This window comes from Lissotriton vulgaris, chromosome 5 (genome assembly GCF_964263255.1).
Source record: "Lissotriton vulgaris chromosome 5, aLisVul1.2, whole genome shotgun sequence".
Taxonomy (NCBI): Eukaryota; Metazoa; Chordata; class Amphibia; order Caudata; family Salamandridae; genus Lissotriton; species Lissotriton vulgaris.
The window spans coordinates 1,515,994,937-1,516,012,988 of NC_141693.1; the positions used below are offsets into that span (position 1 = coordinate 1,515,994,937).

Below are 18,052 nucleotides of genomic sequence, written 5' to 3' on the forward strand. Positions count from 1 at the left end.
TTTCCAGTTTTGAAGCTTCAGGATTGATATCTGGGGACCCAGGCATGGACAGGGTAACAGTAATCAAGTTGCCACACCACCAAGGCACTCATTCCCATGCCTAGTGATAACCGAAGCACAATGAGGATTTTTCTACGCTACATAAGATGGGAGTTAGATATGACGTCCAATGGAGTTTTATGTCAAACCATACAGTATTGTTTAGTGTGTGAAAGGGTGGCAAGGCAGGTGCTAGTTTCTCTGACCACTGTGGTTACCTGAAAATGTTGGTCTTTGTACCATTCAGATACATAGAGCTAGCACTTCTGTTTCAGGCAAGTAGTGACATTTTGCAACTGATCTTTTTGACAGTGTCTGGTGAGGGCTTTAGTGCCCTGTGCTGCAGTGTTAGAGCTGCCGTCAGTTCCACGCTGAGCAGTGGTTGTAGTTGGTACCCATAGGTGGGTGCCAGACAGCCAAGCTCTCTAACCTGGGTAGAGCCTCCTCATTGGCCTACCGTAGATCCTGGTGTTGATGTAACATTCTGTGGTGATATTAATAAGTACGGACAAAGAAAAAGTATTTGAAGCGCCTGCTGCAATTCATCATCTTGCATGTCTTGGCCTCTTTGTTTACACTCTCCATTCCTTTAACTCCCTATCTCTTTGCATGTCCTCCTTTTGCAACCTCTTTCTTCTAGGACAATTTTGTTGTTGCTTTAATGTAGAGCTTGTTATGGTGTACCAACCTCACATGGTCACTTTCTCTCCACATCTACCACCTTTCCTCTTTTCTCTCTTTCCTCTCTTCCTAATTCATATTTGCCACAGTTAGTACACCATTGAGCAAAGCTTCGTTGTGTTTGATATATTATCTCCCCGTCTGCAGGCCCTGACTCCTTTAATTTCTCCCTCCCAAGGGCCCCCCCATCCTGAGAGGCCTGATCACTCCCTACAAAGCCAACAGAGCATTAAGATCTGACCACCTCTACTTTGCAAATACTCCCAGAATAAAGAAGGCACAAACAGGCGGACGTCTCTTCTCCCTCAATGCCGCAAAGCTCTGGAACACCCTCCCCCTCAATATTCGGAAAGAATCCAACCGGAAATTCCGCAAACTCCTAAAACCTTCCTTTTTCCCTAAGCCTCCTTTCCTTCTGCTAAAATCCATACTCATAGCGCTGGGACGGCCACGGGTAGCCACAGGCTCTACAAATCCAATTCCATTCCATTCCAGTTCCAATGGACAAACAATCAAGCAGCGATATATGTGACTTATGGTGTTGACACTAACCGGATGTTCTTCATCCAGATACATTTTGCGTTCATCCATTAAGACACCAGGACAGTCTCAGTCTTCTTCTTAGGCCGAACTACAGCTTGTGCATGATGGAGAAGCACAAATGACTTTAGATGACTGAAGGGAGAAAGGGACAGTGACTTCTCTTCTACTTTGGAGCCGGCCAGGAGCAATAATATGTCTGTAGTTGCTTCAGCTTTAGGGTTTAATTTGGACTTCTTTAAGATAGGCTTTCTCACGCTTTCTTTCCAACTCGGTCGCTACACCTGAGACAAAAGAGACTTTTAATAGGGATATGATTGTAGGTAGGATTACAGCGTATGGGGCATGGGTGCCGGGCAGAAATCATCTGGATGTTGCAGACATGAATATCACCTGCACCACTTACTCTTGAATTTTCGATCTAGCTGGGCCATGCCAGATTGCTTCTGGTGTGTACAGCCCTGCCATATACCTTCCCAGATCTGTAGAAGTTGGGGACAGAGAAAGAGGAAGTTTTGGAAGGAAATGCCTGGAAGCTGTGGTCCAACTACCACATTCCTTGCCATATTTCACAATAACAGTAGTCATTACTATTCAGGGATTTGCGCCTCCTCCCCCTCACCCGGCTTCCTGAGCACCCAAGTTCCTGAGTTAGCTTGAATGTCTGCTATGATTTCCTTCACCCTTTCTCTGACAAAAATCTTCTGAGAATAATTGGAGCCAGAAAGCTATCTGTGGTAGAAGCTGATCTTCCTCTTCTATCGGGCTTCCGAGCATCAAAGGTTTCTTTTCATTCCCGGCCAATGCTGTTCTCCCTCACAGCCTGTCTCTCTTTTCCTCAGACTCCCATGTTGTCTCGAGGTTTCAGCCCTCTTCCTCCTGTCACTCACTCACTAAAAGCCCCTCTCTTAGACAGACCCACATTATTTCGGGATTGGGTTCGCGTTTTTATCCCATATTTCTCAATATTCCCTTTCTCCTTACCTACCAACCTACCTCACTCACTCACAGGAGGTCTCCCACTTTCTCTCACTTATTCACAAGGTGTCTCTCACGCTCACTTGTTTACACAGTATGCCTCTCTCCCACTCAATGACTGGATGTCTCTCTCCTTCGAACGCTCACAGGATGTTTCTCACTCACTGATGTGATCTCTCTCTCACTTACTAGGTGTCTCTTTATTATTTTTACACACAAAAGGCCTCTCCCTTGTTCACATAACAGTATCTCTCAAGATCTGATGTATCTCTCTCTCTCCCACTCCCTCGCGGGATCTCTCTCTTGTTTACTCATGGAATCTTTGTTTCTCTCTCTCTCGATCAATGTCTTTCACTCACAGGATATGTGCATCTTTCTTAAAGAGCTTCATGCTTCTCGGGAGCCCTCTCTGATTCCTCTTTACCCTCCCTATCACCATCTGCCCTTCTCACTCTCAGAGCTCAATGTTGTCTCACACCACCCTGCTCTCTTTACCTTCCCCATATCCTTTCCTCCTTTCCCTCTGTGAGCAGTCCAGCTCTGCCAACACTTTTTTCTCAGTGATTACTTGTAGCTTTATGGGATCTATGAGGCCCCTCTATGTTTCTACGGAGATGTTCAGCGGCTTGAGCTGCACCTGAACTTGGTAACTTTTTTTTTAAGTCAGGAAAAGCCGGTTATATCAACATAATAAGCATTGGTATATCCAAAAGATCTTGCTTATAACAGCCTCTGGGCTTTGCCACTGTATTTTAGCCATGCTGTACAGCATCACAGTTGCTGTGCTACATGGCTAAAAAAATAAAAAACACAATGCTTCTTTTTGTAGAGGCGCACATGCTTTCAACGTGAGATGGATCAGTAAATTAAACAAGCGTTTGCAATGCAATAGGTCTCGCATTTACAGGGGTTTGAGCTATAAGCATTGTAAATGATAATGCCTTTTATTTATGTTTTGTTTTTAACACCTTGGGTGCTAAGCTGATCCCCCTCCTGTGCTGATATTTACTGAATCCCCTTTTACATGACGAGCTCAGCTCGTCATGAGCACACAAGAGGTGCTACCTCATGACGAGCTGAGCTCGTCATGAGCATCGCAGGGGTGAAAACACATAAATAAATGGCATTGTCATTTACAATACCAATAGCTTAAACTCTCGCAAATGTGAGACCTGTTGCATTGCAAATTCTTCGGTGCCCGTGCTATAAAAATGCATTTAAAGCGTTCGGAGAGAGTGTGTCTTGCCTGCAAGAGCAGGCAGGACAAAGCTATTTGAGAAAATAGTGTTTGGAGGCTGTAATAAAAGCCTACAGAGTAAAAACACAAGTAATAGGGGGTGTCGCCATGGGAGGTTACAAAATGAGACACGGCGGTGCTAGGCGGGACTACTAAGCCTCTTGACCAATGAACAGCCACAGTTTACAGTGGACACTGACACAAGCCAATGAAAAATATGGGCAGAGAGTGGGCGGAGCTTAAAGTCCCTACCTGAATACAGCATGCCTCGCAGAGCAGCACATGCGCTGCCCAGGCTCGACCTAAAAAGGAGTAGCGCTGAAGTGCTCTTTTAAAATGTAGTGTGAAAGCACTTAAAAAATGAATGAGCTGGTTGCAGGGGTTGGGAAAGAGGTGGCAGGTGAAGCAACATGGGGGACGGGCAGGTGCACCAACACCAGGGTTGGGCGGGTGAAACAACATGGTGAGCAGGGGGAGAAGCAACACCAGGGAAAGAACATGGGCAAAAGTCAGCGGCAGAGGGGTAGAAGCTCATGGGCGACAGAGCAAAACGAATATGTATGGGAGGAGAGAAGGACATGGGTGAGAGTGCAATGTGGAAGAGGGGAGAAATGTGCATGAGGTAGACAGCTGGAAACCTCATGCACTTCCATGGAGTGCTTAAACAAAAAGAAAAAGATTGTTCCATAAAAGCAACAGAGGAGTCATAGGAGTTAGTCAGTCAAAGAAATGGTAAAGTGGCTATGCTCCAGGGAAGGGATGAACTCAAGGTAGAAAGGCTGGAACAAGGAAAGACACCCAATAGAAAGAAAGAAAATAAGACTAAAAGCAAAGCCAACCAATGGTAAGTAACGGGTTGGCTGCAAGCTCCTGAATGTTTTGGTAAGCCGACAATATGTCTTTGGCAACACAACAGCCTGTGCTGTTGGTAGGCTCAATCTTAAAATAGAATGCCTTCTATCTCCTTAACGTAGTACTTTCTTGTAGAAACACTTCTTGTGTCAGCTGATATGCACAACGTGTAATCAGGAAACCGGACTTCAATTTTTGCTTCCCTACTTGACTAATTGTGTGATCCTAAGTTATTGCATTAATTAGTGTCTTCCCTCTTTTGATCATCACATTTTAGAGCGCCTTGAATTAATTAAGTTCGTTGTGCTTGCACAAAAACCTCTCTTGTATGCGGTTTAACAGATAATAATGTTGCTCATGCTATAGTAATCCAGGCCACATATATGGGGCACAAAGAAGCTGGCTTGTATTTTGGGTCATTAATGGTTTCGTTATCACGGTGTGGGAAAAGGGCGATTCCTAAATGTTTCTAAATTAAAGTTTAGAAACCATCACTTCTAAAATATTCCACTCAATGCAGCAGTATAAACTAATGTAATACTGCAAAATGATTACAAGTGTCAGCGGAATACACTTTTTTGAATTGTTAATTGTTTTAATCATATTTTTTCATGACATTTCTTGCACCATTGCATGCCAAATATCTGTCTCTGACTCCAGGAGCCAAGTCAGTTCCTTGGCGTGGCTCTCCCTTTCAATTTGCTGGAATGCTCATCTCTGCTCATTGGAACTCTCCCATGAGCTCTCTCTTTCGCTCATGCACAGGTTAGCCCTCTCCCGTCCACTCACTTGATCTTTCTTTTTATCTCTTTTTAGAGCTCCATGGTGGCTCAGGCTCTCATCTGCTGCAGACCGCCAAGTCCTTCCAGGGAACTCCGCATTCTCTGAAACATTTCCCCGTGGACCTGACAACCTCCATGGACGGGAAGTACAAGGAGATGGCTGAGGTAATAGGACAACAGGACCAGACCTGCAAAAACTCCACTTGATCTGCACCAGACCACACCTGACTGTATTCGGCCTGCACTAATATTCTTTCGAACCCAAGTCACACTTGCACTAGACCATCCCCACCACATCTGCAAAAAAGCCATTTGATCTGCACCAGGGATACACAATCACTACATCAAACTTGCATCAAAATTGCCCTAGACCACCCATGCAAAAAACTGCACTTGGTTGTTAACCCTCACTAGGGCCACCAGCACCACATCTACACCAGACCATAACCTGATGTGCAGAAAAATTCAGCTGATCTACACCAAAGCTACACCTCTCTTAAATCACATCTGCACCAGGGCACGACTTGCACCAGTGCTGCATCACACATGAACAGGCCTTGTAATAAACTACAACTCAACATCAGGGTTACACCACACCTACATCACATGTACACCAGACCACCAGGAGACTGCTCCAGACCTGCACCAGGCAGCCCTGTCTAAAACTGCACCTCATCTACAACAAGGCTACCCACACCCAATCACCACCTCATTCAGAATTTCTTTCACCCCAGGCCAGGGAGCATCACGAGTGCTCTTACTCTTGGCATCTGACCGTCTGAAGCTCTCTCGTGCAGCTTTCTTACCCCGTGCCCGTGAGCATCTGTAGCTCTCTCACACCAGGTTCCTTACTGGCTGATGCTCTCTCACCCCACGCCCCCTTGTCAACTAGAGCTATCTAGCCCGAACCCCTGGCCGCTTTCTTACCTGAAGTCCCTGGCTGCCTGATGCCCGCTCACACTAGGACCCTGACCAAGTGGAACTTTCTCACCCCTGTCCCCAGGTCGCTTGAAGTTAACTCACCCCGAGTCCTGGACTCCTGGCGCCTGAGGCTCTCTCCCCACGCGCCCTGACCGTCTGGAGAAATCGAGTCACCTCAAAGCTCCATTACAGTCTGAAGCTCTCTATTGCATGCGCCCTGGCTCTCCGAGGCCCTCTCCCCGCGCGCCCTGGCCGTCTGAAGCTCTCTCCCTGGCCGTCTTAAGCGCGCTTCCGCTCGCCCTGAGTGACTGACACGTGTCTCTCTTTCCTCAGGAGCTGTACTCCCGCTCCATGGCGGACAGCGAGATGCGCAGCGCGCCCTACGAGTTCCCGGAGGAGAGCCCCATAGAGAAGCTGGAGGAGCGGCGCCAGCGCCTGGAGCGGCAGATCAGCCAGGACATCAAGTGAGAGCCTTAACTTCACGCGCGGCGCTGGGTGGGGAGAGGCTGTGTCCCACCCAATGTGAGGGCCCTTTGGGTCAATGCGGGGAGTGCAGTATGTCACGGTCACACGGGCCAGCTAGAAAGTGCCAGTGTCGGCCATGTTTTTTTGCGTCCTGTACGCGCTGACGGGACCGAAAAAAAGCCACGTGCTGATTGTTTCAAGCAGACCCATCTGGCAGTGCCAGGCTGCCCAGAGATCCAGCCCAACAAACCATGCGTGAGGGCGCAGCTGCCCCGGAGAGGGTCTGCTCACGGAGCTGCCTACATTGTGTCAGGGCTTTGTGGATCTGCCTTATCCCCCGGGCACCTGCGTGAGGGCCCTACTCTCCAGCAGGCAGCAATCTTGTCCTTAGCCGGCAGCTGTAGTGGATCTGCTCAGCACCCATGTGAAGTCCCCGAGGAGCCGCTGTACAAGGTCCCAAAGGAACAGCTGGGTGAAGCCTCTGAGGAGCTGCTGTGTGGGGAGGGGCTCGCCCGCCCTTTCGTTCCTCCTTTTGAGATGTTTAGACACTTCCTCAAAGGCATGTCTTTTGTAGTCGGTATGTATGCGCCTGCCATAGGTTTTCAGCAGTATGTCTGAGACTGCATGTACGAAACAGATGTGGACAGTTAAGGTCTGACCATGACAGACGCTATATATAGTCTACTATTTAAAAAAAAAAAGTATTTTCCCACATTTCCAATGAATGTGTTTTCTGTTCCAGCGCGTGTCTGTGCTCGTTTCGTATCACATGTTCAGCTTGAAAAATGGGGGAAAAGCTTTGCTGTGTCAGGCCCTGGTGTTTGGTTGCATTCTGTTACTTGTAGTTCTGCATTATATCACAGCGTCTGCTTGATAATCTCCCTGGTTGTGCATAGTCACTGTTTTTGACTCTTGTCTTTCTGTGTTCTCTCATCTCTCTGTGTGCCCTCCACCCGTGCGCACTCCCTACGTTCACCTGCTTGTATCTGTTTGTATTTTCACGGCTATATCCGTGTCTTCTACCCCTATCCCTGCATTCTTTGTATCCCTACTTCCCGTACTCCGTTCCCATACTATCCACCCCACCTCCTGTCCGCTGCCGCTCACCTGTTCCCCGCTCCCTACCCTGTACCCCTCCACCCTGCCTTTTGCCCCTCCCTGCCTTTTGCCCCTCCCTGCCTTTTACCCCTCCCTGCCTTTTACGCTTCCTCCCTGACTTAAACTCTTCTCCCTGCCTGTGCCTCTTTCCATCCACTGAACCTCTCCACCCTGCTATCTGCTACCCATCTTTCTCCATACGCACCCTCTCTGTCATTTGACCCCTGCCCTTTGACCCCTGCTCTTCCCTCATCTCCCTGCCTACTACCTAATCTCTCTTACCTTTACCTTTTCTTCTGGCTCTCTACCTCTTACGTGTTATGTCCACCCCTCACTTGTCCCTTTGCGCGCTCCCTGCTCACCCTCTGCAGACAGGAACCCGAGATATTAGTCCGAGCCAAACAAGACTTCATGAAAATTGACAGTTCAGCAGATTTTGGGTGAGTGCTTCGCAGGCGCTTCCCCTGCATATATTTTCACTCCTCTTACTCTAGGTCTGCCTCTAGCTATCTTTTGTGCCCTCTACTCCTCTCTCTGATATCTCTCTACTTACATGTTCCAGCTCCTCTCCTTCTCGTCTGTGTATCACTTCCCCCTTCCCTTTGATCTTCTGACACACTCACCTCTCTCTCTCTCAACACTCCTGCTTTCTTCCCCTCGTTGTACCACAGGGACATATGTTCTCTGAATTTATTAAGGGATCTGCCCTTTCCAGTGCACACAAAGATAAGAGCCCCCTGCAGCAGGCGGTGAGGGGCCTCTGAGCCTTCCATATCTCTCAGAAATTCAGAGGCATTTGATTGGTTTGGGGTGTAAGGTTTCTGAAGGACGAAGTCTCCTCCCTTGTGCCATAGGGGTCTCTCCCCTTGCCCTTTCAGCATGTGCCCACTTGCCAAACGAGGAGGGCAGAGAGGCCTCTGTTCAGATCCCTAATGTACGTTACTTTCAAAGATACAGAACCAGCACTGCTGCTGTAAGAGGACGGTGCGTGGGTTGTGGGGTAACACAAAATGATGTTGACTGCTGCAGAATGTGGTGGGGTGCCCCAGGGACTTCCAAATCTCACAGAAATTCATAGGCATTTTTTTTGTGACCAATTTGTGATGCTTTAATTCCTAAGTCGATAATACAACATGGTCATTATCAGTACAAGCCAGAAGCATTTCCTCTTCGCCCTCTCCTTATTTCCTTTTCATTACATATGAGATGCTGTGCCTCTACAGACCACTATAACAAGCCCAACTTCCATCTGCAAGAAAAATACAAGCATACTACTCCCCCCAGTATGTAGTGTCATGAGACTATGTGTGCTAGGACCCTTGTGGTTCAGGGCGGGCTCAGTAGTGGAAGTAAGCAACTAGTTGGGAGCTTTTAAGGTGTGGTTATTAACCCCTTCCATGCGTCAGACGGCCCCTGGCCGTCCGATGTCACAGTGGACATGTGCGGAGGACGGCCGGGGGCCAATCTATCCCCGCCCACTCAATATTTCGCCCCCACACTGCAGCGGAATTCACGCCGCGGTCAACGGGTTAATAGCTATGACATAATCAGAGATCAGAAAGTGTTTGTATGTTGAGGAATAATGATGTACAAACCAGAGCTCCATGTCAAGGATGCTACAACTGGTGACAAGGGCAGGATCTGTGCTCTGAAGAAACAAGAATGCTCTCCCTGGAGGTTTGCAATACCAACGCAAACTCCTTGTGTGTACCACGTGCGCCTATTTTGATGAGAAGCAGTTCGAAGTTCGTGTGTGTGTAAGTGAAGCCCCCCTCCTGCCCACATACAGCTGTCAAAGAAGTTAAAGACCATGCACATTCGAAAGCCCACTCGAAACACACTGGTAAGACCGGAAGAATATATACTGCACCACAGCCTAACAGAAAGTCATCATCGATACAGGGCAAAGCTCTAGAAGCAGCCACTGGCGCAATACAAAAAGCTGAAAGCCTGACAAATAAGTACGAGAGGCAGAACTTTTGCTTACCGTCAAGAAAGAATATGGCACCCTAAAACCTCTGCTTGGGTGTGATGACCCAGGTACAAGCACACAGCCAGTGCTTGCAGGAAGTACTTGCCCAAAAGAACAGCTGTCGTCACCTGAACAGCATATACTCTAAACAGTAGTTGAAAAGAGCACAAAGTACAGTGCAGCGCATTTCTGAATCCACAACTGCATTTGGACACCTCAAAGCAGTGGAATATTCCTGCCAGATGGACTGCATGGATCGAGACCATCGATGATTGCATACATGCCCTAGAAGAGATGATAAACAAATCATTAAGTACTTAAAGAACCTTGCTGGTGATGGAGTAAAAGAAGCCCTGAAGAAAATATCATAAGCTGATGCAATACCATACTGTCAAGTCAAGGAAGCATTGGAAGCCAAGATCAATCTGAGGCCGAACGTGACTATGAAAGGTACATTTTCAATCAGGCGTGACAGCAATCAATCAATCAATCACTCAGGCGTTTGTTAAGCAGGACTTCTCACCCCTTGGGGTCTCAAGGCGCAAAGGTGGGTGTGGTTAGCAGGCTTCAGTCCATCAAGGGGGGGGTCTGTTGAAGAGCCAGGTTTTGAGGTTTCTTGCGAAGATGGGGAGCGATGCTGTCTGTCTGAGGGGGAGTGGCAGTGCGTTCCAGGTTCGGGCCGCGAGGAAGGAGAAGGAGCGGCCTTCGGATCTGGTCTTTCTGGTGCAGGGGACCACAGCATAGGAGAGCTGGGCAGATCGTAGGGTCCTCTGGGGTGCGTGGAATCTTTGAGTCGGCTGTTCAGGTATGCTGGTCCGGTGTCGTGGCGGGCCTTGTAGGTGCGGGTGAGCATCTTGAAGGTTATTGTAGCTTCGATGGGGAGCCAGTGGAGTGTGCGCAGGTGCTGGAAGATGTGGCAGTGTCTTGGCAGGACGAGGACCAGTCTTGCGGCGGCGTTCTGGATGTTCTGTAGATTGCGGGTGAGATTTTTGTTTATTCTGGCATAGAGTGTGTTGTCGTAGTCGAGTCTGCTGGTGGCCAGGACGCGAGTGACGGTCTTTCTGTGTTCGAGGGGGATCCAATTGAAGGTCTTACGCAGGAGGTGGAGGGTGTGGAATCAGAAGTACGAGACAGTTGATCTGGCAGTCCATTTTGAGTAAGCAAGATGGTGAAATGATGGATGAGTTTGTTAAAAGACTTGATGTGCTTATCAAGCATTACAAATTTAGTGAATTTAATGAAAAGAAGTCATACGTCTTCGAGTTATCGATGGCTGTCTTTTCAGAGGCTGCAGAGGACACATGTTGAGAGAGAGGCTCAGCTTAAATTAAGTGCAAATGGTTGAAAGGGCCGACGAAAGAGCGGATCGACAAGCCGCTGACATGGAAGCTGGAATGGCAAAAATGAATTGGCGTTAACCATGAAGAGTAAAGACAAATACAGAGTAGACACATGCAAGTCTCCTTCTACAAAGAAAAAAAGGTTGTGTTTCTGATTTCTGATTTCTGTTTTCATATCCACATGTAGATATATGTCTCAATATAGGCCTGACATGAAAGGCTGCAGTTAGGAGAACCAATTCATAATGGTTTTCCGAGTGAAAGAGAAACTAGCTGAGTCACAGCTAGAATTAAAAATATATGCCAGAAAGTTCCAGAAGCCTTCTTGCCACGCCCCCAAACCAAAAAGCAGCATCTGTTATGACAATTAGAAACCAGACAAAGTTGATCATCATCAAGCTGATGGCACTGACGGACAAACAATTTGACATGTAGGTCTGGCTGCTTGCAAGAAAGTACCAATGACAAAAGCAAACCACCAAACGAAACAACAAAACTCATTTGGACATTGCCCTAAGATTACAATAAAAGTCAACGGTTGACCCACATCTTTCATTTTTTTTTTTTTTTTTTTTTATTGAGTTGGATTAGAATAGCACTACATAATACAAAAAGAAAGAAATACATTCATACATATAATGAAATATCAACTGGATAAGACGGCAGGTACAAAAATACAAAAGAGTTTAAAAAACCACAGTTCTACAATATATAATACAGATCTCCATCTAAAAATAATTTTGCAAACAGATAAAAATTCAATCAATTCATCCTCTTGTTTCCCTCCATTTACTAAGGGGTGCCCAGATTTTTTCACCGAATAATTTCTTCTTCTGTCCCTTAAATTTATATAGGCATTCTTCAATATTATGAATTCCAAGCAATCTTGTCAACCAAACCTGGAATGAGGGGGCAACTGAGTCTTTCCATGCCGCCGCTATTAGAATTCTTAACACTGCAACACAAAGAAAGACAAAGGCTTCCGCTTCGTGTGTGATTTTCAGATTTTCATCCCTGCCAATTAATACAGTCGTTGGGGATAGAGAAATTTGACCCTCTAGCAGCCCCAATAAAAATTTCTCCATTTCAGTTAAAACAGGTTTCAAGTTTGGGCAAGAATAAAACATATGAATTAAATCTGCCTGGCTTTGGTCGCATCTCGGGCATTTATCTGTATCCCTTTTCCCCCATTGGAACAGCTTTGATGGGGTGTAATATAGATTAAAAATCGTTTTGTAATGTTGTGTTTTTAAGTTGGTTGCTCTTAATATTTTCTTGTTCAATGCTAAAGCATAGTCTACATCAACATTTGGATCCCCAATTCTAAGAGCCCACGCGTTTTCCACTTGCACCATGTCATCTTCCAAACTCTGCAACAGGAGACCATAACCTATTTTGATCTTACGACCACCGTTCCTTATATATTGAACAATTGGGTGCATCTCTTGGATGGAAACCCTGGGTCTTATGGATTTCACTGATTGTTCTAATTGATTATACAACATCCAGTGATTTGCTGAGATATCATATCTTTGTTGCAAAATCTCGAACCCCACCAACTCTTCATTACTCATTACATCTCCCAGATATCGGATACCCAGTATTTTCCAAAGGGCACTGTTTCTATTCTGTCCAAGATGTTTAAAAGGGTTTGAATCCCAGAGATCTAAACTACCATTAATCTTCGGGATCTTAAGAAATTTCAGCAATTGTTTCCATACTCCCCATACATCTAGCATCAATTTGCTTTTACTCCTCTTATAAAATTGTGCATTTACTTCCCGTATCAAGATCCCCTTGGCTTTTTCACCAATTACTAATTCGTAAATTGTGTGAATTCTTGATAGGCCAGACTGACCTACCAGGGTGTTACAGCATAATAACTGTTTCATATGCAGCACTAAGCAGACCCAATGGTATAGTCTGAGATTGGGGGCTGCTAGTCCTTCCCTCTCTAATGGTAATGACATTTTGGTTAACGATCTTCTTACTTTACCATATTGCCAGAGAAACTGTGAGAAGACTGATTCCATTCTTTTTATCAAAGGTTCCTCGATTAATAAGGGGATAGCACGAAATAAATACAGCAGTTTCGGGAACATTGTCATTTTGAGAACATTAACTCGTCCAATCAAAGATAAATGTAAAACATCAATTCTCCTCAACTCTTTCTCTATCGCCGCCAATACTGGTAAATAATTTTCCTGAATTATCTTTCCCACATCTGCATTAATTTTAACTCCTAAATAAATAGCAGCGTCAACATATCTTTGATCTCTTTTCTGAGTATTCTTTGTACCAATTATTATAGTTTTTTCCGTATTAAGTTTATACCCTGAATATGCCCCGAACTGATAAGCCAGATTATTTAATTCCTGTATTGCTATATCCGGATTGTTAGTAACAATTGCCAAATCGTCCGCATATGCTAGTATCTTAGTAGTATGACCATGCGAAATAACAGGGGATATTCTGTCTGAGGCCAGGATTTTCCTAATCAAAGGATCTATATATAGCGCAAATAATATAGGTGAGCAGGGACAGCCCTGGCGTGTGCCTCTTTTGATTGTTACCTCCTCTGATTGAAGCCCCATAGTGGTGATTCTGGCGACTGGATCGGCATACATAGCTTTAATGCCTTTCCTACAGTTTTCACCGAAACCTCTTTTCTCCAACACATCCCACATAAAATCCCATACAACACGGTCAAACGCCTTCTCAGCATCTAATAAAATCATAGCCATATCACTCCCTGTCATATTTGCAGCGTCAAATAATGAAATAGCCCTTGCAGTGTGTTCAGTAGTACCCCGTCCGGGAACAAACCCATGTTGCCAAGGCGATACCAGTTTATCTATAATCCCTCCTAATCTTTTAGCCCAAACTTTTGAATATAGTTTCGCATCTGTATTGATTAGGGAGATCGGTCTATATGAGCCCGGGTTTTCCTCCGGTTTTCCCTTTTTGTGGAATACCACAATGTTAGTTTGCTTCCAACTATCCGGAATAACACCTGAACATATGACTCCATTAAGGAGATCCTCCAGTATTGGCAGAATTTCCTCCCTCAGAGCCCTATAAACCTCGATCGGGATCCCATCTGGTCCTGCCGCTTTACCCAATGCTAGTTCACTCAAAGCGTTTTCTATCTCCTCCTTTGTTATACCCAATTCCAGCCGATCTCTATCTTCCTCCTCCACCCTAGGTGTTATAAGAGATTGGTCTTGTGTAGGAAATACCGCCACTGCATCCTGATCATATAGTTTTTGGTAAAATTCCTGAAATACCTGTATTATAGAGTTCGGGTCATTATATTCTCTCCCATTGTAGCTTAGCTTACTAATGTTATTTCTATTCATATCTTGCCTTATACGCAATGCTAATGCTCTACCCGCCTGCTCCCCGGTCTCATAGCGCCTTGCTCTTTGCGTTTGATATGCACAGATCTCCTTCTGAGTGATTATTTTTAAAAGGTCACCCTTAGTCCTGGCCATATTTCTGGTAGTCTCGCTACTATCTTTGCCAGTTATTATTTCTTCAATATGGTGTCTCTCTATTTCAGCCAGGGTTGCTATCAAATTATCTGTCTTGCTCTTATCTTCCTTCCTGATTCTTGATGCGCAACTGATCGTCTCCCCTCTTAGTGCCGCTTTATACGATTCCCAGACAACGTTTCTAGATGTACTGTATCTATTAAAATCAAAAAATTCTCTTGACCACATTTTCATGTGATTTAAAAATCTTTCGTCATTTAATAATTTCCTGTCAAAAGTCCATCTAGAGGTTTTCCTAGATACACTGGGAACTTTATAAGTAAGTACCAGAGGATTATGATCTGAAATTATTCTTGGTAATTTCTGTATATTTACTTTCCCAATCTCTCCCATTGTGATGAAGAAGTAGTCTAGCTTAGAGTACTTTTGTGCTGGATGGGAGAAATATGTATAACCACTATCCCCTGGCATCTTATCTCCCCAAACGTCTACCAGGCCGTAAGACTGCATCATGGAGCTTATTGCTGCTTTAACCTTTCGTTTCCGGCCTGTATATAAGCTCCCCTGGCACCAATCTGCAGAGATATTCATATCCCCACATACAATCAACAGGGCGTCCCAATTAGCCAATTCCTCTTCCAGCTTATCAAATACCATAGAATCGTCCTCATTTGGACCATATATTACACATAATGTGAACCCAATATTCATTTCCACCAGCAGCCATCTGCCTGAGCCATCTGTTTTGATACGTTTCGCTCCACCAAGATGGGTTTTAGCTAATACAGCCACTCCTCTTATCATTGATGACTGGGTGGAACAACCAATCAAGGTAAACCCATACATTTCCAAGATCTTCCTTTTGTTCCAGGGAATATGGGTTTCCTGAACGCATACTATATCAATGTTATTTGTTCTAATTAAATGGGTCAGTCTCTGCCTCTTCCTCCAATCATTTAAACCCCCTGTATTGATACTACATATTCTAATGTCTGACATGTTTTAGATATTTGCCTTTCCTACCTTGAATCTTATCCAGATACCTGAAATTAACTTGCAGCCTATTCCTTTCCATCGCTTGTTTTTCCCATTTTTTTCCCCCACCTTTCCCCCCCCACCCCCACCCTCTCCTCCCACTGCGCTTCCTCCCTCCCCCTATCAAGCTCCAGAATAGAGCTCGCCCTCAACCCTCCCACTTGATTTGAGGCGCTCAGACCACTGGTCTGTGCACGTGATGGTTACAGCTCAGCGTGAGGAGAAATTTCAACTAATGTAACTTTTTGTGCCCCTTAATTTACCCCCCACCAGATTTGCCTTCGCAGAGCATAATCCCCCACCCTTATACCAACCACTCCACCATATGTGTTAGCTACCAGTTAGAATCCGCCAATTTTCTCTTTGGGCTCCTTCAGTGATACATCAGTTATACATGGGGGTACCCCCCTACTCTTTTAACTACCCAAATGCTACAGTGCTCCCGTTTTAGTTCCCATTCCCATTTGTGTCAACGTCAAATCATTCTTTAGTACACCAGTTACGTCATCAAAAACTCTTTAGCTTTGATCTCTGACGAGAAATAGAATGTTTTTCCATCCCGTATTATTTTCAGCTGGGCGGGATTAATCAGGTAAGCCTGCATACCCTTGTCTTGAAAAGGTTTGATCATCTGCCGCAGTCTCCAGCGTCTCTCGACTGTAATATGGCAGAAGTCAGGACGAACGAAAAAGGTATATTCATCAACTGTTTTTTTTTTTGTCTGGTCTTGCCATCTCAGAAATTGCTTGTCTCAAATTAAAATTGCCCAGAAAGATCAAGATTGCTCTAGGCTTGGCTCCTTCTTTTACTTTTTGATAGTTGTTTGCCGGGGTACGATGTGCTCTCTGAATCTCCCTCTCAAAATCCCAATCTTTCAGCTCTTTAAAGGCGGTCACAAAGAGCCTGACGATGAATGCTTTCATATCAGTCCCCTCGGCCCCTTCGGGAATTCCGAGGACCCGAAGGTTGTTTTGCCGTGACCTATTTTCTAACGATTCCAGTTTCCACTGAACGTCGGTAAACTGTTTTGCTTGCATGTCTACTTTCTTGACTGCGGCTGCTGAATCCGCTTCAGTGGATACCACTCTATCCTCCAAATTGGTCACTCGCTCACCGAGGTTTACACACGCCTTTGTCAGCTTTCTCACCTCCCCTTGTATTTTCCTCACTGCCGCCTGGGATTTCCGACTGTCTTGCCTTGCTTCCTCTCTGTGAGCCAATATCTCCTGGTGGATAATCTCCAGGAGCGACATTTGTGCCGAGGCCCCCTCAGGGCTATCTAGGGGAGCAGACGAAAGCGGTGGCTCTCCATTTTGATTAAGTGTTTTTGCTCTCACCACCGTTTTCACCGCTGTAGTTGGGGGGGTATTTTCCTCAGGTTCCGAGTCGCTGCCAGTCTCTATATCACTGATTTCTTGTTCCAAGCTATCGTCTCCTTCCTCGGACCATTCGCCACCCTCCGATACCGAGAAAAATGCATCACTTTGGGCTTCTTTTTTGCTACCGCTGCTTTCCCCTGTGTCATCCTGCAAGATCCCTTCCATGCCATGCTGTGAAGATTTAACATCACCCAGCTGATCTACCTCTTGCAGATCCCTTTCCTCCACCAATACTACAGAATCCAACTGCTCTGCGAGATCATCAGTTACATTGCTTGGTGGTACCTCTTCATTGCCATTGCCATTAACATTATCCGGGGGAGCCTGTGTGACAACCTCCTTCTGATCTTTTATATCTTTAGTGTCTTTATTTTTATTCACCTTCAGGAAGATGTCTGATATAGGAATAGTACCCTGATTGTCCAAATTCCCCTTGCTAGCGCCCTGCTGGGTTAATTTTTTTATCTGAGGGGAGCCTTGTCTCTTCCTCTTACTACCTTCAGTGTCAGCCATAGACTCTGCAAGCGCCGCTGCAGCTTTCCTCCTAGCTGCTGCTTTAGCGCTAGCACTCATTTTTGGAGCCATAATCGCCCTCCGCCTCTCTTCTGGCCCAAATGTCTCCTTACCGCCAAACAAATCCTCGGTTTCTTCAGTGTCCGCTTGTGAAGCTCCAATGCCCTCCAGATTGTAGACTCTCAGCTTCTCTCCGTCTTTTGGAAGGTGAGTATCCGGTTTCAGTCGCTTCTTAGCTCGAAACTTCTTTCCCTGCTGGGATTGCCGATGTTGGAAGCGACTCCGCAGGGCTTCGACTCTGTAGATTAACTCCGCAAACTCCGCCGCCTCCGCTTGCAATCTGGAAGCAGCTCCGCCTCTGACCCGCCGCGTCAGCTGGAACACCTCCTGTAGCAGCCGCTGCAGCGGCTGACAGCGCGTAAGTTTCATGCGCGTCAATTACACCAGCCGCGACTTCTTGCCAATTGCCGTTTTCTCAAGCACTTTCTTGCCCCTGTTGTCAGAGACCCTCGCGGATACCACCCAGCATCCGAGTCACCGCCGCTGTTAGGGGAAAAGCGGGGTCATTTCACGGTATTACACTCCTCCTCACGCGAGCCGTCTCCCGACCGTCTTACACGGTCACCATCTTGCCTCTCTGACCCACATCTTTCATTATAAACAGTGGTGCTTTGATTAACATAATGCCAGTTGAAAAGTTCAACAGCTTATCTCCTGTGCCACGTA

General features: G+C 45.9%; 1 protein-coding gene across 7 annotated transcripts in view; it reads left to right on the forward strand.

The window, feature by feature from the left end:
• Positions 1 to 18,052, forward strand: part of AMPD2 (adenosine monophosphate deaminase 2) — a 664,925-nt gene that overhangs the window by 447,074 nt on the left and 199,799 nt on the right. For 5 of the 7 annotated variants that reach the window (XM_086923574.1, XM_086923576.1, XM_086923572.1 and 2 more), the window contains exons 2-4: positions 5,144 to 5,274; positions 6,364 to 6,494; positions 7,965 to 8,033. In XM_086923574.1, the coding sequence (XP_086779700.1) occupies positions 5,144 to 5,274; positions 6,364 to 6,494; positions 7,965 to 8,033 (331 nt within the window). The remainder of the gene's footprint in view (positions 1 to 5,143; positions 5,275 to 6,363; positions 6,495 to 7,964; positions 8,034 to 18,052) is intronic. The other 2 variants (XM_086923573.1, XM_086923571.1) reach the window with 1 other exon arrangement.